At 38.9% G+C, this 20,455-nt stretch overlaps 1 protein-coding gene across 1 annotated transcript; it reads right to left on the reverse strand.

The window, feature by feature from the left end:
* Positions 1-1,749: 1,749 nt before the first annotated feature.
* LOC138050018 (PDZ domain-containing protein 7-like) lies at positions 1,750-20,128 on the reverse strand. Its single transcript, XM_068896512.1, has 13 exons — positions 19,320-20,128; positions 18,071-18,128; positions 16,403-16,569; positions 14,967-15,114; positions 14,412-14,490; positions 13,759-14,304; positions 11,523-11,623; positions 10,438-10,529; positions 6,801-6,895; positions 5,521-5,586; positions 3,367-3,855; positions 2,180-2,280; positions 1,750-2,022 (listed from the first exon to the last, which is right to left on the reverse strand). The coding sequence occupies exons 1-13, from the start codon at positions 19,985-19,987 to the stop codon at positions 1,885-1,887; spliced, it is 2,748 nt and encodes a 915-aa protein (XP_068752613.1). The 5' UTR covers positions 19,988-20,128; the 3' UTR covers positions 1,750-1,884.
* Between the last annotated feature and the right edge of the window lie 327 nt (positions 20,129-20,455).

Below are 20,455 nucleotides of genomic sequence, written 5' to 3' on the forward strand. Positions count from 1 at the left end.
TTATCCGGGCTATAATTACAACTCGTTCTCGCAGTATGAAAATTTGTATCACCTGGCTTTGAATAAACGATTTTCATGACTTTGAGAGCACTGATAGCAAGAAAAGAATATATTCCAGACATATTTCTTTTAAATTAAAAGAAAACCTAGGTGCCCGGATACGAACGTTCGCTAAGATGCAGTTTTAGACGGCTAACGAATACGTTCGGCCATCAAGGCCACCAAGCTTTACACAAAACGCAAGAAACATATAATTTTTGAAAGTTCTACGTATCTTGTTCCTCAGCGGTCGGTATAGCTGTTCCAACAAGTCGAACTTTCGGGGTTCAAACCCAGTCAAAAGGATGTGTTATTTTTTGCCTTGCTTGCCCTGTTCCAAAAAGCTTAAGGACTTTGAGAAATGCATATATCATGTTATTGTGATCATGACGTATCAAAAGCCAGGCGATATTATATGATTGTAATTCCAGTCTCGATAACATGTTGGTAATTCAAAAGGGCTGTTTTACAACTTACTCGTCCCTAGTCCCTACTATGTGTGCAAACGTAACGTTTTTTACACAGCACAAATGAAACATTCGTGACAAAGAAATGTCTGTCGAGTATACATATTTCAAGTTACAAACAACAGAGATAAACTTTGAAAAACTGCTTTCAAAAAGCCCCAATTACAATCTATTTTAATCTTCTTCAATTGTACCCATCCCTGCTTCCTTATTTATTTTCTGTTTTATTCAAGCCTTTCTTCAATTTTAAGAAGTGATTTTTACGTGCGCTTGATTTGGTTGCGAGTTCCCACACAGCCCCTTTTAAGCGCAACAAATGGACCTCTTCCTTGGTATGCCAAGTGAAAAGTCCAAGAACAAATTTCTCACTGCGCATGCTCAGAGAAACAAAACTCGAGAAAAAAGGAACTACAACTTTTATTTGTCACCGAGCATGCGCAGACATACACCAATAAGACCGCAATCAAGTCAGGTGGAAAAGTATATTCGAAGGCTCTCGAGACTCAAGAGAGTCAAAGAGAGCAAAGATTCCAACATCGATTTTACAGTGATTTGTGAATTCTGCAAGTTGTTATCTTATGAAATGCGTTTAAAGTGTATAGGGGTTAAGGGTCAAAGCCGTGAAGTTCGATGAGCGCCAGTGGGTTTCTACTTGCGGCATCTAAAAGGTGCCTTGTTTGCATTATGGTATAACCTATACTTATTATATTCTCAACAGAATATCAGGTTTCTGATTGGTCAATAACGAATGCAAAAAATGGTCAAAGAGTGCAATACGGAAGTTTCTATGGAAACAGCGATGGAGTAATTTTGTTGAGTATATAATAAAATCGTATGAACTTGCTCGTATTTTTAAATTATGGACACTCGTGATGCTCTGAAAGTTTTCAAATTGCACTCGCACACTTTTGAAAACTTTAAAAACATCGCTCGAGCCCATAAATCACGAAATGTACTCGCGCTATACTTCTTATATATTCAACAAAATATCAAGTTTCTAATTGGTCAATGACGAATGAATAAATAGATTATAGAGTGCAACACGGACGTTGCTATGGAAACACAGGAAAATTCTGTTGAGTGCATAACTCAAGAATGCTCATGAATTCTTGATTTATGGTCGCTTGTAATTTTTCGCAAATTTTGAGAACTTTCAAAACATCACGAGTGCCAATAAATCACTAAATGCACTCCGCCCGATCATCCTATGCTAACCGGCCTGTGTGACTTGGATTGGTAATTTACTTCACTACTGGAGAGATTATAGAATACCCGGTACATTATTCTTGTGTCGGTACCCTTTGAAGAACGAGGCATACAACAATTGACGGTATTCATATGTGAGTGGAAGAGTATTTAATGATCTAGCCTCAGTACGTTATTGTTTGGGTATCACCACAATTTCCATCACGTCTTTTGATTTATTGTTGTAAGATCTTCTTATGATGTCCACAGCCTCTGCGTGCGTCACATCTTGAAGGCTTTCGCCGTCTACAGATAGAATTTCGTCACCACTCTAAAAATACAGAAAACAAAAATCTCAACGACAAAACGCACTTTCAAGGAGAGCTCGATATCACCTCTTTGAAGGATCTTAACTCTTCCACTACGAACACCACATCTGCGCAACAATCATAAATCAAACTCGCCCCAGTCCTTTCACGTCATCCTACCTTGAGCCGTCCGTCGTCAGAAGCCGCGCCTCCTGGGAAGATTTTTTCCACCCTTACTTCCGGTTGGGTTTTGGAGCCTTTTCCCCCGGAAATACTTATCCCTGAAATGGATTCGCAAAAATAAAACAGTGATAATTATCGTGAAATAATCAACAATGATGTGAAGAATTAATCAGATCACAGAGGATTTTAACCAAATTTGATAAATTCTTTATATCGTGCGAATTAAATATTGTTTTATCAAGTTTCTAAAAATCCACAAATAGGTTTAGAGGAGAAGAGGGAAGCAGCAACAATGTGATCTCGACAAATGATTTTGAGATCGAGTCGTACGACAAAATTTGCCGGACTGCATTTTCAGCTATTTCAGAAGTTCTACTCCCACAATTACGTGACTGGTCCGACGCCGTTCATTCAATAAGCTTACTTCCTCTTACAGGAAGATTTACCTAAGTTAGACCGCAATTGGCTTGTCCATTTTGTTTTCCCAAGTTTAATAAAAATACTCAAGACAGTATTTTCCTTTTAGCCTGGTTTTAACTCGCGATGCAAGCACGGGCACATATGACATGCACAAATCCAGTATAACGTTTAAACATATGCAGGATGTCCCCCAAATAATCCCATAAACGCACGCGCGCTGAAGCTCGACCCACGCTATCACTCTTTTCCAAAAAGATCTTTCGAGCGCATCCTATTCTCATCCCCAGTGCCCTCCGTTTCCACTGGTCAGACGGTCGGTGAACAAAAAATTGCCAAATGAGGGATATTTACGCTCCAAAAACCCTCTTGTCTCAAGGGACAAGACAAAAGATCGAACGGTAGCCTCGCAGCTCTTACAAGGTCTCACCTGATTGGAGACCACCCTAACCCTTAACAAAAGAACAAATAACAGAAACAATGGACCCTAGGCCTAAAACCTAACCCTTTTGTTTTAGGCCTAGGGTCCATTGTTTCTGTTATTTGTTCTTTTGTTAAGGGTTAGGGTGGTCTCCAATCAGGTGAGACCTTGTAAGAGCTGCGAGGTGACCCAGATCGAATCTAAAAAGTTACATGATCTGCGTTGGGAAAGCAGAATGTAAAGCGAATAAGGTTTGATGTTACTTTGTCGGACAGGGAAATCTCAGCCCATCAAAAGCCAAAGAATACTCTGAATGAAAAATAAGATGAACTATGCAAAAACCTACCTAAGCTTGTTCTCTTCTTAGAAAGAAGTATTGTAACAGCAGACGAGTACTCCCTGGAAAATCCACCTGTAGGAGATTTCAGAAAAGGACGGCTGCTATCGTCTTCTTCATCCTCCTTATACTCCATCGACAGTCGATCCGGCACCAAAAGCGAATGTCTTTTCGCGGATTTTTCATTGTCATTTTCATCATGTCTAGACAATCTAGATTCATTATTATTTACTTGGATGACAGGAACTGCAAATGAAGCGGGCGCAATATTCTTTGGTGCCGCACTCGTATCTTTCACAGGGGTCATGTCTTGAGGATAGTTCGGTGGCAAAGTTATTATTGTATTTAGATTGTGTGCTTCGGGACTTCTTGTGCTGCGATCCAAAATACTGCCTCCCAACCAAGCCGTTTGAGCTCGTTTCTTATCCATCTCTTCTCTTTCTTGTTTGATTTTTTCCACTTCTTCTTTCGTTCGAAGCTGGAAACTTCCTCTACTATCTGCAAACAAAGGCGTGAAAACCAAATATGTCTCAGAGTTACTTTAACAACCTTTTTTTTAAAACCTTCTCGCGAGTAGTTTTCAAACTACAGTGTCACGTAGCAAAAAGGGTAATGAGTACATTTATTATATAAACACCAAGGAAATAACAGGTGACCTTTCGCACCAAACATGATATCTTCACGTGAAAATAACGTGTTTTAGTTTTTTTCTCAGTGCGTGAGAGGGTGGAATTCAACAAATACTGCAATCTGATTGGTTTCGGGAGAGGGTGGAATTTTCTCATTCGACCCTCTCACGGCGGACGGAATCCTAGCCTTAAGCCTGGTTTTTCCTTGCGACGCAAGCACAAGCCCAAGCATAAAAGCGTTTATTTCACCGTGAAAACGGGGTTGACACAAGCATAAGCAAAGCATAAGGATCAAAATTTTTCCTTTTCCTTGTGTTTGCGCTTATGCTTGCGTCGTGTGAAAACGAAACGCAGCATAAGCACAAGGAAATTTGCTACGTCTGGCCAATAGACCATTTTCGAATTCTCACGGCTGGACTGGATCTAGCATGAAATGGAGGCTAATGCGGGCAAATCTTTTCAAATGCAAATTAATTTGCCCGCATTAGCCTCCATTTCATGCTAGATCCAGTCCAACCGTTAGAATACGAAACTGGCCTATTAAAGCACTCGTTCAAGATTCTCCGCGTCTGAGCATTTGAACAATATGGCGGATGCAGAGGTTGTTATTTAATGCTTACGTCGACGTTCGTTTTCACTGGCATAAGCTACTTATGTTTGTGCTTGCGTCGCTAGTGAAAACCAGGCTTTAGTTGCGTGAGCTTACGTGATGACCTTAAATTTCCAATTTTTTTTTTGACACCGAATCCGTTTACATACAGTCTACTTGTCTACTTTATTAGACAAGAGGTTTGGAAATAAAATTCAAATAAAAATATTCCTCTTTGAAACGTTCAGTTTGTTAGTCGCTTTAATACTGCATTCGCTATCATGAGCGGTGCAAGTCAACAATTTAAAAAGTGATTTCAGAGAGGAAGAGAGAGAGAGAGGAGAAATGTAAATGAGTTATTTACCAGCTGAGGGTCTATGATTTGATGCAAGAGAAAATGAGGGGACAGAGAAGGAGGCTCCCGGTCCAGCCCTTGGGATATGTCATGTCCACGAAAGTTATTTTTAGACGAGCGGAAGTCTTCCGAGACGTCCGCATGCAGGCCAACCTCGGTCCGATGTTTGAAAGAAAATACATATTCATCAGCCTTCCACGTGCGCCATCATTTTCTCTTTTCACTAAGAACCTGAGAGCGAAGCAAGACGGCATGCGGACGTCTCAGAAGACAGACTTCCCCTAGAACAAAGACTTCCACTCGTCTAAAAATAACTTTCGTGGACATAACATATCCCGCCCAACGCCTTGAGCCTCCCTCTCTGTCCCCTCATTTTCTCTTGATTTGATGTGATTTCCTTCAAAGGATTTGTAAACATCAACACAGGTCATATCTTATCTTGAACCTTGAGGTACCTGTGGTGAAAGGAGATTTTTCATAAAACAGCCACCAAAAAATAATTCGGCATGTAATTCCTTTTCACATTTTTCCTCTTTACAATGCCATCAATTTTGCTGGGTTACCATAAAGAGTAAACCGTTAAAACATACCTTGAATGGCAGCCACAAGCTGTCTTTTTGGTTTTTCGTCCACAGTGGGGATTATGGTGGGTGAACCTACAAAAAGGAGATTGGAGATTTTAACACCGATAGCGGATTTTCTGTGAATTTGTACGTGTGCATGACACATGAAATCATTGAAATGAAATATATATAGACGACTGAGGCAAGTGAACCTTGCACTTTTCTGGACAATTTAAGAAATTGTCGCTTTTTTTAAGACACTTGAAGATTCAGGTGCCTCCAACGGGTTCGAAGCCACGACCCCTGCGATACCGGTGCAATGTTCTACCAACTGAGCAATCAAGCCACACAGATGGGAGCAGGTCAATTTGATGGACTAATCTGTTCCCGTGAAGGACTTGATGAATGAAATGAAATGAGTGAATATTTGAAGTATACAGTCGTTCACTACGATCGCTGACAAGCCATAACGCGTTGTTACCCAAGACAGTAAAACTAGCGAAATGGATTTGTAACGCCCAAATCTATCAAAGTTTTAAGTAATTCAAGCAAATTGATAACATAAAATAATCATTTAATCATTTCATATCATTTATACAATCAATATTTCCTGGTATTTGACGAAAGAAAAAAGTGATCCTCGCACTTCAATTGTCTCTAATAGACATCGAAATAATTCCATGGTTTCGTATCACTGCTGACGAAAATTAGCATGGGTAATCAAATGGTGACGCGTGAAATTAGGGAATAATTTCACGCGCGTTTTGTCCAAATTTTGAACAAAACGCAAGTGAAATTATTCCCTAATTTCACGGGTATACCATTTCATTAGTTATTAATAACATGGTGACAAATTACTCCTTAACTTTCAAACCTAGACGCCATTTTAGCACTATATGAAAAGTTGCCATGGCAACAATGCAATTTCACATGTGAAATTATAAATTAACGCTGAAATTTCGCGCCAAAATTAAGGTGTAATTTGTCACCCATGTTATTAGCCTGTTAATTCAGCTCCACTTTGTTGGTGTAATCCACCGCTGAGATGGGGCCCGTCAGTCTCACACCTCGCGAGAGAACAATAAGAATAACCACTTGACTGACTACTCCTCGTGGGGTTTTTTCAGGGCCAATGAGAATGCAAAAGATAAGATCAATTTTAGCAATCCTAACTGACCGGAGGGAAACCAGTTGGCTATTTACAAACGCAGCAAAGAAGTTGAACCACGGGTCTTGAACCACACGGTCACGTTGCCACGCTGTCACCCTGCTGAAAATAAGATCGGAGGTTAATTGTTGATACATACCGGGTACACATCCGCTCAGGTATTCTAAGGCTTCTTTTTCATGAGCAGATACCATGGCATCAAATCTTCCAAGATCGTACGGTAAAATCAACGTCCTGTGGCGAAAAAAATACGACCATACACCTAAATGATAACATGCACCCGGTCTTACAGCTTAATATACATCATCTAAAGACCAAACTATAGATCTAAGTTTTCCTTAAGAACCGTTTCAAGTAATTCTGATGTGAACTTTTAATGAACAACCCTAGTCAGTCACTCCAATCCAACCCCGTGCGTATTCCTTTATTTCAGTTCTAAAGCCTAGGCACCTGCACGCCCCGCTCGTGCTTTTTACATTTTGATACATTTCTTCGCCGTACTCGTCCTGGCAGTGACGTGAATTAAATGACCACATTTGAGGTTATGTTGAGGACGTCAGCACCCGACGAGGAATTTTGAATTTTCTCTCCAACCATCCAAACCGTCAATACCAATTTTGTTTCTGGAATGTTGATACACGCTTTCCATGCCGAACGTCTTGGAATGATCGCGAAATTACTGCAACAACGGGACATAACATTCTTAGATAATGTTCTGTAGCCGCAGTCGTCACCCTTGCTTAGGTTGCGTTCGATTGACCATATTCCGGAATAGGAGGTTTTCACGTGATGTCATCGCCGCCTAGGTGGACGAAAACAAAAGTTCTCCCATTAGCTTCTTTTGTTCGTCCACCAGAAGTCGTACATTTCTCTATTGATATTGGTGTCTCTAGAGATTGGTTGAAAACGTCCTATGGGAATACATGGAATTGAAGTTAGAAATCCTTCGCTTTTACGGAGATTCACATTAAAATTGTTAGGGTTAGAGTTACGGTTAGTTGTCGAACACCTCCTAAAATGCTATTTTAAACATATCTTTCAGTATTATCCTTGTTGCTTCAAAACGCCAAACATACCGTTTTAAATCATCACTCCACGTATTCTTGTTCCAGAATAGGGTCAATCGAACGCACCCTTTAATAAGCTCCCTTATAACTTCACTTTGCTTCTGTCAGAAAGATTTGAGAAATCGTTTGCACTGCGCCACCAAGTAATCGAAATCGTTTGTCTTGAAAAAACTTCACCAGGAATAAAATATATAATTCAGCACAAAATAATGATGAGGACCGTGTCGAGAAAAATCCGAGGAAATTTACTTTTGTTAACCGGACAGGATACTTGGGTTTTTTTAATTTATTTATTTTTTGAATTAGCTTTATTGTGTACTCCTCTTATAATATATAATCGATAAAATCACAATCATACTACACACGAAACGACGAAAAGGACAAAAAAGCAAAGCAAAACCCAAAAGGGACAGGTGCAACGGGACTAACCTATGTTACAATAAAATGAATACTCCAGCATTAGCTACAAAAAAACAAATAAATAAGAGTGGCATGGGCACGTAAGGACCAGCCTCCACGTGCAGGGGTAATTGATTTCATATACCCTTCACAGGAGAGAGCACATTAATTTACGGACAAAAAGTTGAAAGGCAGTAGGCGAGGAAAAACTGGTTGGGGGTGATAGCTTACAAACATAGTTCCATAATTTAACTATTCTGTTTACAGCCGATTTCAGTGCAGTGTATAGACCCGGGTTTTTGAAACATGATTCGCCCGTGCATGATTCGCCCGTCGTGATTCGACCATAATCACGTGACTCTAACAAGAAGCGTGGAAACGGCAGTAAAACTCTTCGATAACAAGCGGGAGGCAGAGCCTGCATTATGTAAAATAAAGGATGGCAAAGCAAAAAGTGGCCATACGGATTGTTTTCTACCAGAAGAACAACCTTGAGCGTTTGGAAAGGGGGCAATTTGAGGCCCGGCGGCACAATCAGTAGTATTTCTTGCGGTTGCAGATGTAATCATAGCCGACAAAATATATTTTGTGATCAAAAGCTCGCTGACAGATAGGTGACGATGGTGTATTAGCAGCTTTGCTGGAATTTTGGAATACCTTTTACGCCAGAAGAAAAGCGAAAAGTACGGAAATGACAAAGTTAGCCGGCTTCGATTAGCACAAAAAGGGTTACTGCATTTAAAGTAGCAACATTTGACCAGAGAAATACGTTCTGCAAGGATTTGTTCGACGGCAAATTATATTTTCCTTCAATATGTATGTATCCTTTTTGAGTTTTGAGCCTCATGACTATTAGTTATTGCCAGAGTTGACTCAATTTGTATCACTTCGGCGGCGCGACAGTAACATGTCAGTTTCATTTTGTCATTCGCATTTTCAAGTTGTGCTTCAACTTAAGCTACATCTCGGCAAAATACGACAACAAATGACACCAAAGTACGACAACAAATGACACTACAATGTCCGCAAAGCGTATGCACAATTAGGTATTTTACCCCGTACCCGAATGTGTTCAATTAATTTTCTCTTCAAGTTTCAACACGAGTCGAAAATGTGTAACGCCTTCCTATCAAGAAATGTAATATTTCACTCATCAGCGATTGATGATGGCTTGAAAATAAATTATTGCAAGGGACAATTTCTGCCCTCTCACGCGTGTTGGTATTCATTTTTACCTCCTGTGATGAATTCAGTGAAAATACCATGTAATTGAGGTTTACCTGCTGAATAAAAGACGTGATGCGCCAGTCTAGTTAAACCGCGTCGATCTGCGCTGCTTTTGCCGATAAAAGCTGAAAATCGTGACTTACATGTATCTTAAATAAATGCTACCGAGGTTTTTACCTTAAATTTCGTCGAAAATAGTCTTATGTTTACACTTAATATCTCATCATTTACGAAATTTGCTGAGCTGTGGTAGCCTCGCAGTCGAATCACGACGGGCGAATCATGCACGGGCGAATCATGTTTCAAAAACCCGGGTCTATACATTGCACTGAAATCGGCTGTAAGTACGAGGTCTGAAAAGTGCGTAGATTAAAGGAGTTACTTTGTCTTGTACGACCGTGGGAAACAAAAGATACGTAGTTTAGGACATCTAAATCAGTACTACAGTTAAGGCATTTATAAAAAGACCAGTTCTTTGGAATTCGCGATCTAGATAGAGTGGAAGTAAGTCTAGCAAGGTCAGCCGCTCCTTCTACGACGTCTCGCCTCTGCGCATGCGTAAAATCCACCTGTTTGCACGTCTCTGCGCCTGTTCACTTAGCATTCAGAATAACGTAAGCGGGCGACCAGGCTTGGGTGGCGTAACACAGCTGTGACTTGACCAAAGACAAATAGAGGGATCCCCTAACAGAGACGTCAATAAGCAGGGGACATGTCCCCAAGAAGCTTGTTTGCTTTCGCAGTGATAGTGTGGATGTGTGAGTCCCAAGAGAGCGTACTAGTTATTAATTCTTATAGTTGTAGTCGAAACTAATCGGGGTCTTTTTCCTAGTCACAGTTAGTGCTTTACATTAGGACGTATTAAATCTAATATTATTGCGCTGCGACCAGTCATGCATATTTGAGAGAGTGTCTTGTATGAGGTCACAGTGTTCTAGAGGCGAGACATTTCGATATAGCTTGGTGTCGTCGGCGGTTGAGGGAGCGTGAATTTGAACGGCACACACACACACTCAGTCTCCCACTTCAAAAAGAGAAAATCAGTGATAGGGATTTCCAAATCGGCGTCCTTTAATTTCATACCTTACATCTCTTAACAAAAGAGCTTTTTCTGGTTTATCCAAGATTGCAAGGAGTTTATTCACAAGTGACTCCACATCTGAATCTTCTTGATACTGCAATATCAAAAACAATGATTGTAAAAACTGAGCTCACAAGAAAAAAATTCATCAATTTAACAAGGTAACTTTCTCAATCTAATGCAACGTACATGTATTTGCTTGCATTGAAAAGTTGGGGCACTAGTTTGAAAAAAGAAAGGGAAAACTCTTTTTGGTCTAGTTCAAGGAAAAGTCAACAATTTCTGTAACAAGTAAAGGAAATTCTAAATAAGATTATTGTTATGAATGACAATGAAACGGCATAGCATTTTAGGTTTTGCAAGACCGCTAGCATATTAAAGTCCGCGTGTTCTCCTGCTTACCGCGGCTTACGTGCTTTTTGCATTCTGGCACATTTCTTTGGCGTCCTCGTCCGGACAAGGACGTGAATTGACAAAATTTGAGGTTGTGTAGAGGACGGGAGAGCCTGACGTTTTTTTTCCCTAAACAACCACATCGTTCATGCCAATTTTATTCCTGCAATGTTGACACACAATTTCCATTTCGAACGACTTGGAGTTATCAAGAAATTATTGCAAAAATAGATGTTATTGAACTAGCGTGAGATCCGTACTGGAAAAATATTGGCCGAGTTCCATTTTTTTTGCAAGTTTATGGACCCTCAATGTTCCCCTCGGGGAACATTGAGGGTCTTGGGGAAACAAAATTCACTGTTTCCCTTGGGGCCAGTCATTAAGTGCTTAATGTTCCCTTCGCTTCTGAGCATGGGTTTCCATACGTTTTCCATATTTTGACACTCATAAAAAGAAAAAAAACCGTTGAGTTCCTTTCAAACAGTACTGAAACAGTTCCACTCTGCCAAGTGCAGAAAATATACTGGCCAGCAATACGTAAGAAATAGCTACTTATTGCTAAAACTAACCCTTCGCTTCACTCAAGCTTCGTTTAGGTAGAATTATACTGAAACGTAACATTCTCCTAAAATTAATTTTCCAAAGGCTCGCGAACAGTTGACTCATACATTACGCATACCCCAAAGTGGCATACCTGTTTAATATGCCTGATAACAGCATTGTATTCATCTACAACAAGAATCTTCTTGGCTTTGTCCTCAATGTACAGTAGCATCTGTTGTCTCGTGGAACCACCTAGTGGTAGCATTAATTGAGAACCAAATCCCTTCTCAAAAATAGGCCTCACATGAACAGGAAGTTGCCTCTCGCGATAGACTGAAGATATGCCACATGAACAGACAAACAAACATACAAGTACAACAAAACAGTCGCACAACAAAATGAGAATAGTACAAAAGGGGTTTTTAATCAATTTTTAAAACCTTAGACAGCTTTAGAAGAAGTTTACAAAAAGGGTTTTAATCAATTTTTAAAACCTTAGACAGCTTTAGAAGAAGTTTATAAAATGGGAAGATTAATGTTAATAGTAATGTTATTTTTTCTGCATGTGTAAAATATCGCAAACATCAAATCTAACATCAAAAGCAAACTTGCGCTAACTGTTCGCTGATAGAATCAGAAAATTGCAAACAATTCGCTTCCTCACATGTGTATTATTCACCTTTGCATCAGAAACCATTTAGAAATTGGCCCCTTGGTGTTGGACCGAAGGGGTGTCGACACACGAAAGAATGTGAATTAATTAAAAGATGAGTCGTTAAGTACTGTACAGTTAATTTAAATTAGATTTCTTTCAACAAAGACCATTTACTGCTTATCATTCGTTAATTTTCAATACTTTTTAAAAGCTTTTTGGTGATGACTTGTTTTGTTTTATACTAGTACAACTAAGTCAGAAGTTTGTAAATGTACAATACTATTATTATTGGCAATAATTCCATGGCAGGAATGCATCTGAACCTTAGGGTTTACATAGTACTATTACTACTGTTAATACTGCAAGTTATTTAAGCTGGGACATCAGATTAGTCAATAATTAAAGAGACGCCTCTATTCTTCATTTTTGTAGACACAACACATTGCATGGACGGTATTTCATAAGTTAGAACTTCTTTTAATCATTCAATTATTTAAGTCTATATTTTACGGTTTAATTGAATATAATTTAATTCTTTGGTTTATATTGTTGCTAAAAAGTGTGCATTAACAATTGGCAGAAGCATCACATTTTCAGCAAAGCTAAAACAATAGTTTTAACAAGAGTACTTAATTTAATGAAGTATTTTGTCTCCAAACTAATCACAGTGCTTGACTGAGACCTTGTCTTTATTGTAGAATGCTCCGAAGGCTAGTTTAAAATCACCATGGCAATGAAAGTGTTAAACAATTTATTGATCAAACACAAAAGATAAAAAACGTATGACAGAAATGCTATGTTTAGACAGCAGAAAAAAACCCATAATCATCTGATGGCGATGATGACAATGATGATAAAGACACAAAAGGCATATACACAAACCTGCCACTATGCTGCACAACATAAACACCTTGTCACACAGGTACCTGGACATCCATACACAGCTATTCAATTACTATAATTATGTCTGATCTAAAACTGTCAGTTAGGTATACCCTGGGTCAAAACATAAACCATAATATCTCAGTGCCTTCATTGACAAGTGTGATACGTATATAGGAATTAAGTTGTATGAACGCAAGTGAATTTCACGATTTATGGGCATCAGAGATGTTTGAAAGTTCTCAAAATTGCACGGGCCGTAGGCAAGTGCAATTTGGAAACTTTCAAAACACGATGAGTGACCATAAATCACGAGATGCACGAGCAAGTTCACACAATTTTTTTAATTCATTATATACCCAACAAAATTACTCTATCACTTTGTTTCCATAACAACTTCTGCATTGCACTCAATAACCTCTTTTCTGCTTTCTTCAAGTTATTGTTTCAGCTCTTTCATTTCTTCTCTTGTGATTTCATGGGTTCTTAAGCTGACACCAAGGATGAAACAACTTTTCCTATTACATGTACATGGGGTTAGAGCAGTTTTCAAATGACTATTAAAAGTAATTACGCGATTGCAATTGCTACACTTAGTGATTGTTTTAAGAATCTTGCACCAGTTTATCAACCTATGAAAAGGAAAACCAAACCCAATCGTGCCTTGCAAACACGATTTTTCCCACGCTTTGAACAAGTTACATGGAATTGCTACAAATTTGGATTGGTAATACACCTGCTGTGATTGGTCGAAGTTATTACTTTGGTATTTGCTTTACGATACTCAATTGAAAACCGCTCTATCAACCTAAACCTTGACAATGTCTTGGAGCACCTGATGATCACTCACCTCTTTCTTCCATCTTGGGTTTACTCTTTTTTCTAAAGCTCAACTTGGACTTGATTTTATCACCTTGTTTCTGCAGGAAGGACTTGGATTTTCTTATTTTATTTTGTTCATTGAGCTCTCCATCACTGCCACTCAAAAGAGCTTCTTCTTTGCTCATGCTTATGACAGACATTTTCTTAATCCCATCTTCTCTGCTATTTACACTCTCAAAAGAATATGCTGATCGAAGAGAGTTCTGCTTTTCAAATTCGCCTCCACTGCTAGTGGAAGACGTAGCTAGACTTTTCGCACTTTGTGTTCTCTCAAGCTCTGCTTCTTGACTGACTTGCACAAGCACAACTTCATCTTTCACTTCTGGTGGTGGCTCAGGTGAAGGCTCTGGGGTCTGGACCCCTGTGTCGCATAACATTCGTCTGGGACTTGGAGAATCTCGTGTGGGAGTCTCATTTTCAAAATCAGGGAATTGGGTACCGGAGTGACTGAGTTCTAGAGAGTTCATAGGCGAGACTGGTGCTGAGAGAGATCTGCTGTGTGCCTCCTTACCCTCTGTAATGATAAAAGAGTCCAAAAAATTATTATTAGGGTACTAAAAATATATTTTGTTTGAAAAAAGATCTTCATGTTTAAACCCTCAACAATAAGATCAAACAAACCTATGACAACAGTTCCATCAGGATAAACCCAGCTTATTTGGGATTGATAATGTTTGGCTTCTGGAAGTTTTCCAACAGCCTGGAGAAAAAAGAAAGTAACATTCAAAATCAGGATTTTTTGACAACTAAAGAAATTGTAATTAGAGGTATGATGACATTTATCTTATAGATATATAGTAGTATATATAGTAGTATATACTGTAAATGTTTCATGACCAAATCCTTGCTTTAAAATAGTGTCTAATGTGCTGTTAAAGGATGCATTTCCATTCTTAGTGAGACACTCTGAGATGGAAATCTCATCTACATACTTTCACAGATCCATCTCCAGAGTGGTTCTGGATGGGTCAATATAATCATAATGAGAAATAAGATAGGTCCCAGTACAGTTTTCATTGGCATTGACTGGCAACCAATTCAAAATTGCCTCAAATGTTCAGGCTTTAAGGCAAGGCTATTGCACGGTGGACACGAAAAGCCCGTCAAAACCTCAATCTCCTATAATAAGTAGTTATCAATTAGCTGTTAAACAGCACTTATGGACTTATAAATTACCTTCAAAGTTGCCATGATATATTTTTGGGATTTGATGAACTCAACAGCTTCATTATGCGTCAGATTTTCAAAATTCTTTCCATTGACTTCAATAATTTGGTCACCAACTTTAAAGCCTGCTTTTTCCGCCAGTGAACCAGGATCAACACTAGAGAAAGTCAAAATCACTATAATAAAATTATCCATCTTCTCTGCAACATTGTCAGTAAAGTTGCAAAACATTAAGGATTCACAGGAAACGTCATATAATACAGTGTATTAATTTTAAAACACCTTTGTAAATCACTGGGTACATTGTAGTTTAGATATTTGTCTAATATAGTGTATGTGCAATCTGGATTGGATTTTGAAACATCTTGCATATGGCTCAACATTGTACAAACCAGAGAGAAAGTCAACGTTTACCTTAATCTCCCCAAGAATAAAAGTAGCTCAATGGATAGAGCATGTGACCAGTGTTACGGAGGTCATATGTTGGAATTGGGCTGCGTGGGATCTGATTTTTCAATTTTGCCTTTTGCCAAGAACCTACGGTAGTCTATATTCATGGGTTTAATTTCCACCTGGATCAGGGATTGTCTTCTTTCCCTGAGTGGGTCCACTGTCTCCAGCTAATGCTCAGATGGATTTCTTGGTTTTTCATCATTACAACAGGGCCTGAACAATCGACGGAATCAATGATCAATGACAATCAATAACAATCGATGGCAATTGATATCAATGAATCAACTGATATTAATTGATAATCAATGGATAAACGATTGCACAGGTTTTAGTTAATTATCGATGAGAATCGATCAATTAAATAACATCGATTACCAATAGGAATGCCAATCGATGACACTCAATAAAGTCCGCGGCTACTTTTGTGTGATTATCGATTGGTTGATGCCAATCGATCAAAATTAATTAACCGTAATTGATTGTCGTCGATTGATCAATTGATTTTCTGATCATAGATTTCCATCAATTGTTCAGGCCCTGTTAAAAATAATCCTCTAATAGGTAATTATTAGTATATAATCACATGATTTCAAGTGCAATTTGGATTAAATAAGCATGACTGCACGAGTAAATTCTTTCAAAGACTAAAAAAATTTCATGAGCCTGTGGGGCGAGTGCAATTCGTAGTCTTCGAAAAAACTTACAAGTGCTTAATAATTTCAAATTGCCCAAGTAAAATCATGTGATTACTTGTTAATGATATGCATGCAAAAATTTCACCTCTATCACACTAATTTCAACTATCTGCAAAAATTTCACTCTTGTGCACTCTGTTTGGGATTAGTAATTGACGACACTGCTCTCAGCTAATCAACATGCTGAACTTCTTGCATGTATATTATTAAGTTATTAAGTTAAACAAAATGGTCTATTCATAAGAAATTTTTCATTCAGCCTCTTTAAGTGAATTTCAGTTGAACTCTGTTACTTACCCAGAAACGTATAAACCTAGCCCATACTCGCTTCCACCTCGAAGGTTAAACCCAATGAAGCCATTTGGTGTTGACTCCAGTCCAAGATTGACTTTTCTGGAATCAGCACTGTTCAGTAAATGAGAAGAATGCTGAAGAGTAAGACTTCCTCCGCTGCCACTGCTTGCCTGTGAAAATAAGACACCAGAGGTTTGGCAAATGAGCTCCTTAACAATGACGGGGGAAGGGAGTCTTTAGGCCAACTTCAATGATACATAAGGTGATAACTTGTAGGTTTTGGTCACACTGACATTACCATGGATAATTTTTGTGTACGCTGCTACCACCATTCAACCCAGCATGACATCAGATGTTATTTTATATACATTCTGCGAAACAAGCAACCTACAGATTCTTGATTCTGTAAGGTAAGTACACTCTTCATCATTGGTCAAGGGACTCAAAGTTGAAACAAAATATAGGTTTGTCAGTAGTGTAAAGGACAAGTCTCTAAATTGTACAAGAAATTTCAAAGAAAAGTGATTGGACAAACCTATCTACAAAAAGTACAGAATTTCCATAGACAAGGGTATTACTTCCTCACTTACATGTAAGTTTCGGCTGGCGTGAAATACAAAACTCCAGTGACATCCTGATAAAATGTACATTGTAGTATGCCAAAGTTTTGAATAAGTATTGTTTCATTTTCCTTGTAAATACTTTGGGGTGCAGGGATGGCACAGTGGTGAGAGCACTTGCCTCCCACCAATGTGGCCCAGGTTGAATTCCCAGACTCAGCATCATATGTGGGTTGAGTTTGTTGGTTATCTTACTCTGCACCGAGAGGTTTTCTCCGGGCACTCCTGTTTCCCCTCTCCTCAAAAACCAACGTTTGACTTGATTTGCATTAACTCTTAATTTCAGTTTACAGTGTCCCCAATTAGTGCTCCAGTGCCAGAACAAAGTTCCTTATACCTGAAAACACCGACCCCCCGGTCCATGGACTACTATTTCAAGTGAATACTATTGGTCAAAAACAGCGTCACAATTAGTGTTAAGCCTAAACATCCACTTTAAACAGCGTTGGTCAACAGTATTTAAGTCTAAGCACCCAATTTTAAAAGGTTCACTTTCACTTTTTTTTGTTGTGATGGCCGATTACTTCATGTAACTGAAGTGAAACTGGTGCAATAATTATTGAAAGCTAACCTTTTTCAAATGGGTGCTTTAAGACTTAAATTAACTGTTGACAAACGTTGTTTAAAATGGATGTTTAGGCTTAGCACTACTTGTGACGCTGCTTACGACCAACAGTACTCACTTGAAATAGTATTTTTGGGGTAGTCCCTTCGGGTAGTCTGTTGTGGTAGGCCATGGACAGGGGGTCAGTGTTTTGGGGTCACCCCTATGTACACTTAATAAGACTTTGTTTATAAATATACTTCATTTATTTGACAGCCTTTTTTCACTTGACACCTCTAAAATAGATAGTGTCTAATAAAATTACTAAGTTTGCATTTTTGAAATATCTTAAATAATCAAGGTCTCCCAAACTGGAATCAGCCGTGGTCAATGGGGTTTGACCTTGGCTGGTCCATTTCCATTGACCTTGGTTTTTATTATATCACATTAACTAATCCTCAAATAAAAATAATAATTATCATTGTTTATTATTTATATCGACTGTACCTGTAGACTATCATTTTCCACAATTCCGTTATGAACAATTTTCCCATTTCTCTGCCCCCTGTAAAAGTTTTGAATGAAGACACAGCCGTGAGAATAATATATTGCTTGCAAACTCACTACCTTAAGACGGTTGCCAATTTTTGACAGAACTGATTGGACAGACCAGTCTTTTGGAAAGATTTAATTACGCAATGCCTTCAAATTCAAACTCCTCCAGAAGAATGCAAAATTGTTGCATTTTCTTTGCAAACTCACGGGTCTAGCCGGCCAGTTCTGACAAAAGGAAAGCACCCTTAGCTTGTAAAATCTACATGATTATTAATGATGGCACTGACAACGATTAACTAAAAAGATGAAGTTTTCAGCATGTGTTTTGAACAGGGCCATCCATGACCGATCATGGCGGAAGAATCAAAGTGAGTCTCCGTGTCAACATGTGTAAAATGAACGCGACTATTTTGTATGCATGAAAACTCAAAAGGTCAAGCACGCCAAATTAAAAAAACCCTCATCCAAAACCAAGAACACGAGTAGGCGATAAAATAAGAGATTTTCCTCCACTAACACTAAAAAATTTTCATCATCCACAGTGCTTTCATAAAAGTTCAGGACTCAGTCGTTTTAGAATACGATAGTTTCTGCATCACACTATCAATGCTTCCAGCACCTCGTTAATTATATTCAACTCACGAAAACACGAAATTAAACCATACAACGTGCATTAATAAAATAGCTACATTTGAGACTTCCCAAGTGCAACGGAAAGCAGTCATACTGTGGGACACGAGCGTTAGTATCCACTTAATTCAGTGAACTCAATACAAGATCGAAGTAATGTTTGACAACCTAAACGTTTTCCACAAACAACGTCCCATATTTTTAAGTGATATGAGTACACAAATATTACCAAGAAAACACTGAAAACCGGGCCCGCTGAGCCAACTTGCGAAAAAGAGTAAAAGAAAGAATTCATTTATGATTTAGAAAATAAAACGATTCGCAATTATAATATATATCGCGTGAATTTTTTAAGTTTTAATTAGTTTCAAGCGAAGTCACGAGCCAAATAAACACCTGGGCACGCTTTGCTGGAGAATTTGTTTCTTCATAAAACAATTCTAAAACATCCGTTTCAAACTCTAACCTTTGAGGTTAGATTAAAATACAACTTAAATTGTTGCTGTAACGTTTACAGTCCGACAGCCACGAAACTCATTGAATTTTTTTCTTTGTAAAGTAATCGACTTACCAAGACTTCGCTAAATCAACCTCCGACAGGGACGCCGCGGACTTGACAACCACCTTCAACTTATTCATACTTCCCAATAACTTTTCGGCTGAGCTTTTAGTGATTTTCTCAAAATCTACTCCATTCACCTCAATTAATTGATCGCCTGGAAGAAGACCTTGCTCGGCGGCAGACGAACCTTCATCCACTTCACAAACTAAAAGCGGCCTATCGCTTTCCCGACCGCTTTTAATTTTGAATCCGAGACCCTCTTCCGATGAAGTTCTCGTTAAAGTTATACATTTTAAAGGAGTCGGCGAAGACCCTCTGGCCAAACTTCGAAGCTCGGTATTATCAAAGCTCTGAGGTAAACTTTGAGTCTTGCGTTTTGTACTTTGGTTTGGTGGTTTGAAAGGATGTGCCATTTCGCTGTACGGTGCTAAACTATCGAACTTGTTTAAATGCGCCGATGGAATGAGATTACGAATGTCGGCAAGGAGATCCAGCTTTCTGGGGTTGTCCAAGCACGATTTCAGAGCAGCCACAAGGTTTTCCACCGATTTGTAAGTTTGGTATTCCTTTAAAGTGTAGTGTAAATAATTGCGATCGTCCTCCGACAGTAAACGATGAGCATTTCGTTGAAATTCCTTCAGCTGTTCTTTGCGCTCTGAAGCCACGGGTTGCGCCATTTTAAAGGTCCTTGCACGTTTGTTCTTGCAGCGTATTTATTTTATCACCGACCGTCAAGAAATTGCCAAAATCCTAACCAACATCCATAATCAGGCACGGACATGGCCACAAGACACATGAATGACGCCGTGGTCACTCACTTATGAAGTTGGTAATTTATGCTGCATAATTTGCAAGCCTCTGTTGTCAAGAAAAGTGCTTTGACAGAAAGTAAACAAGCGGTATTGTTAAGAGTTGGTTAACCTCTTGAAGCGCCCCCAGGAGTTGTGTCTGTAGCGAAAGCTTCCCTCCTGAAGTAAAAACTGCGAGAGCCTTTCTTCGTTATCTGTCTTGGATCTAATTCCCACTCCGCTGTTTTCTGCTGGGTGACAGATAAAAAACAAATTATACACAAACAAAGAATGCTAATCATTACTGACACAAAAACTAACGAATGGCACTTGTAATAGCCTTAGGCTTTATCGAGG

The sequence above is a fragment of the Montipora capricornis genome, chromosome 5 (genome assembly GCF_036669925.1).
Source record: "Montipora capricornis isolate CH-2021 chromosome 5, ASM3666992v2, whole genome shotgun sequence".
In the NCBI taxonomy this organism is placed as follows: Eukaryota; Metazoa; Cnidaria; class Anthozoa; order Scleractinia; family Acroporidae; genus Montipora; species Montipora capricornis.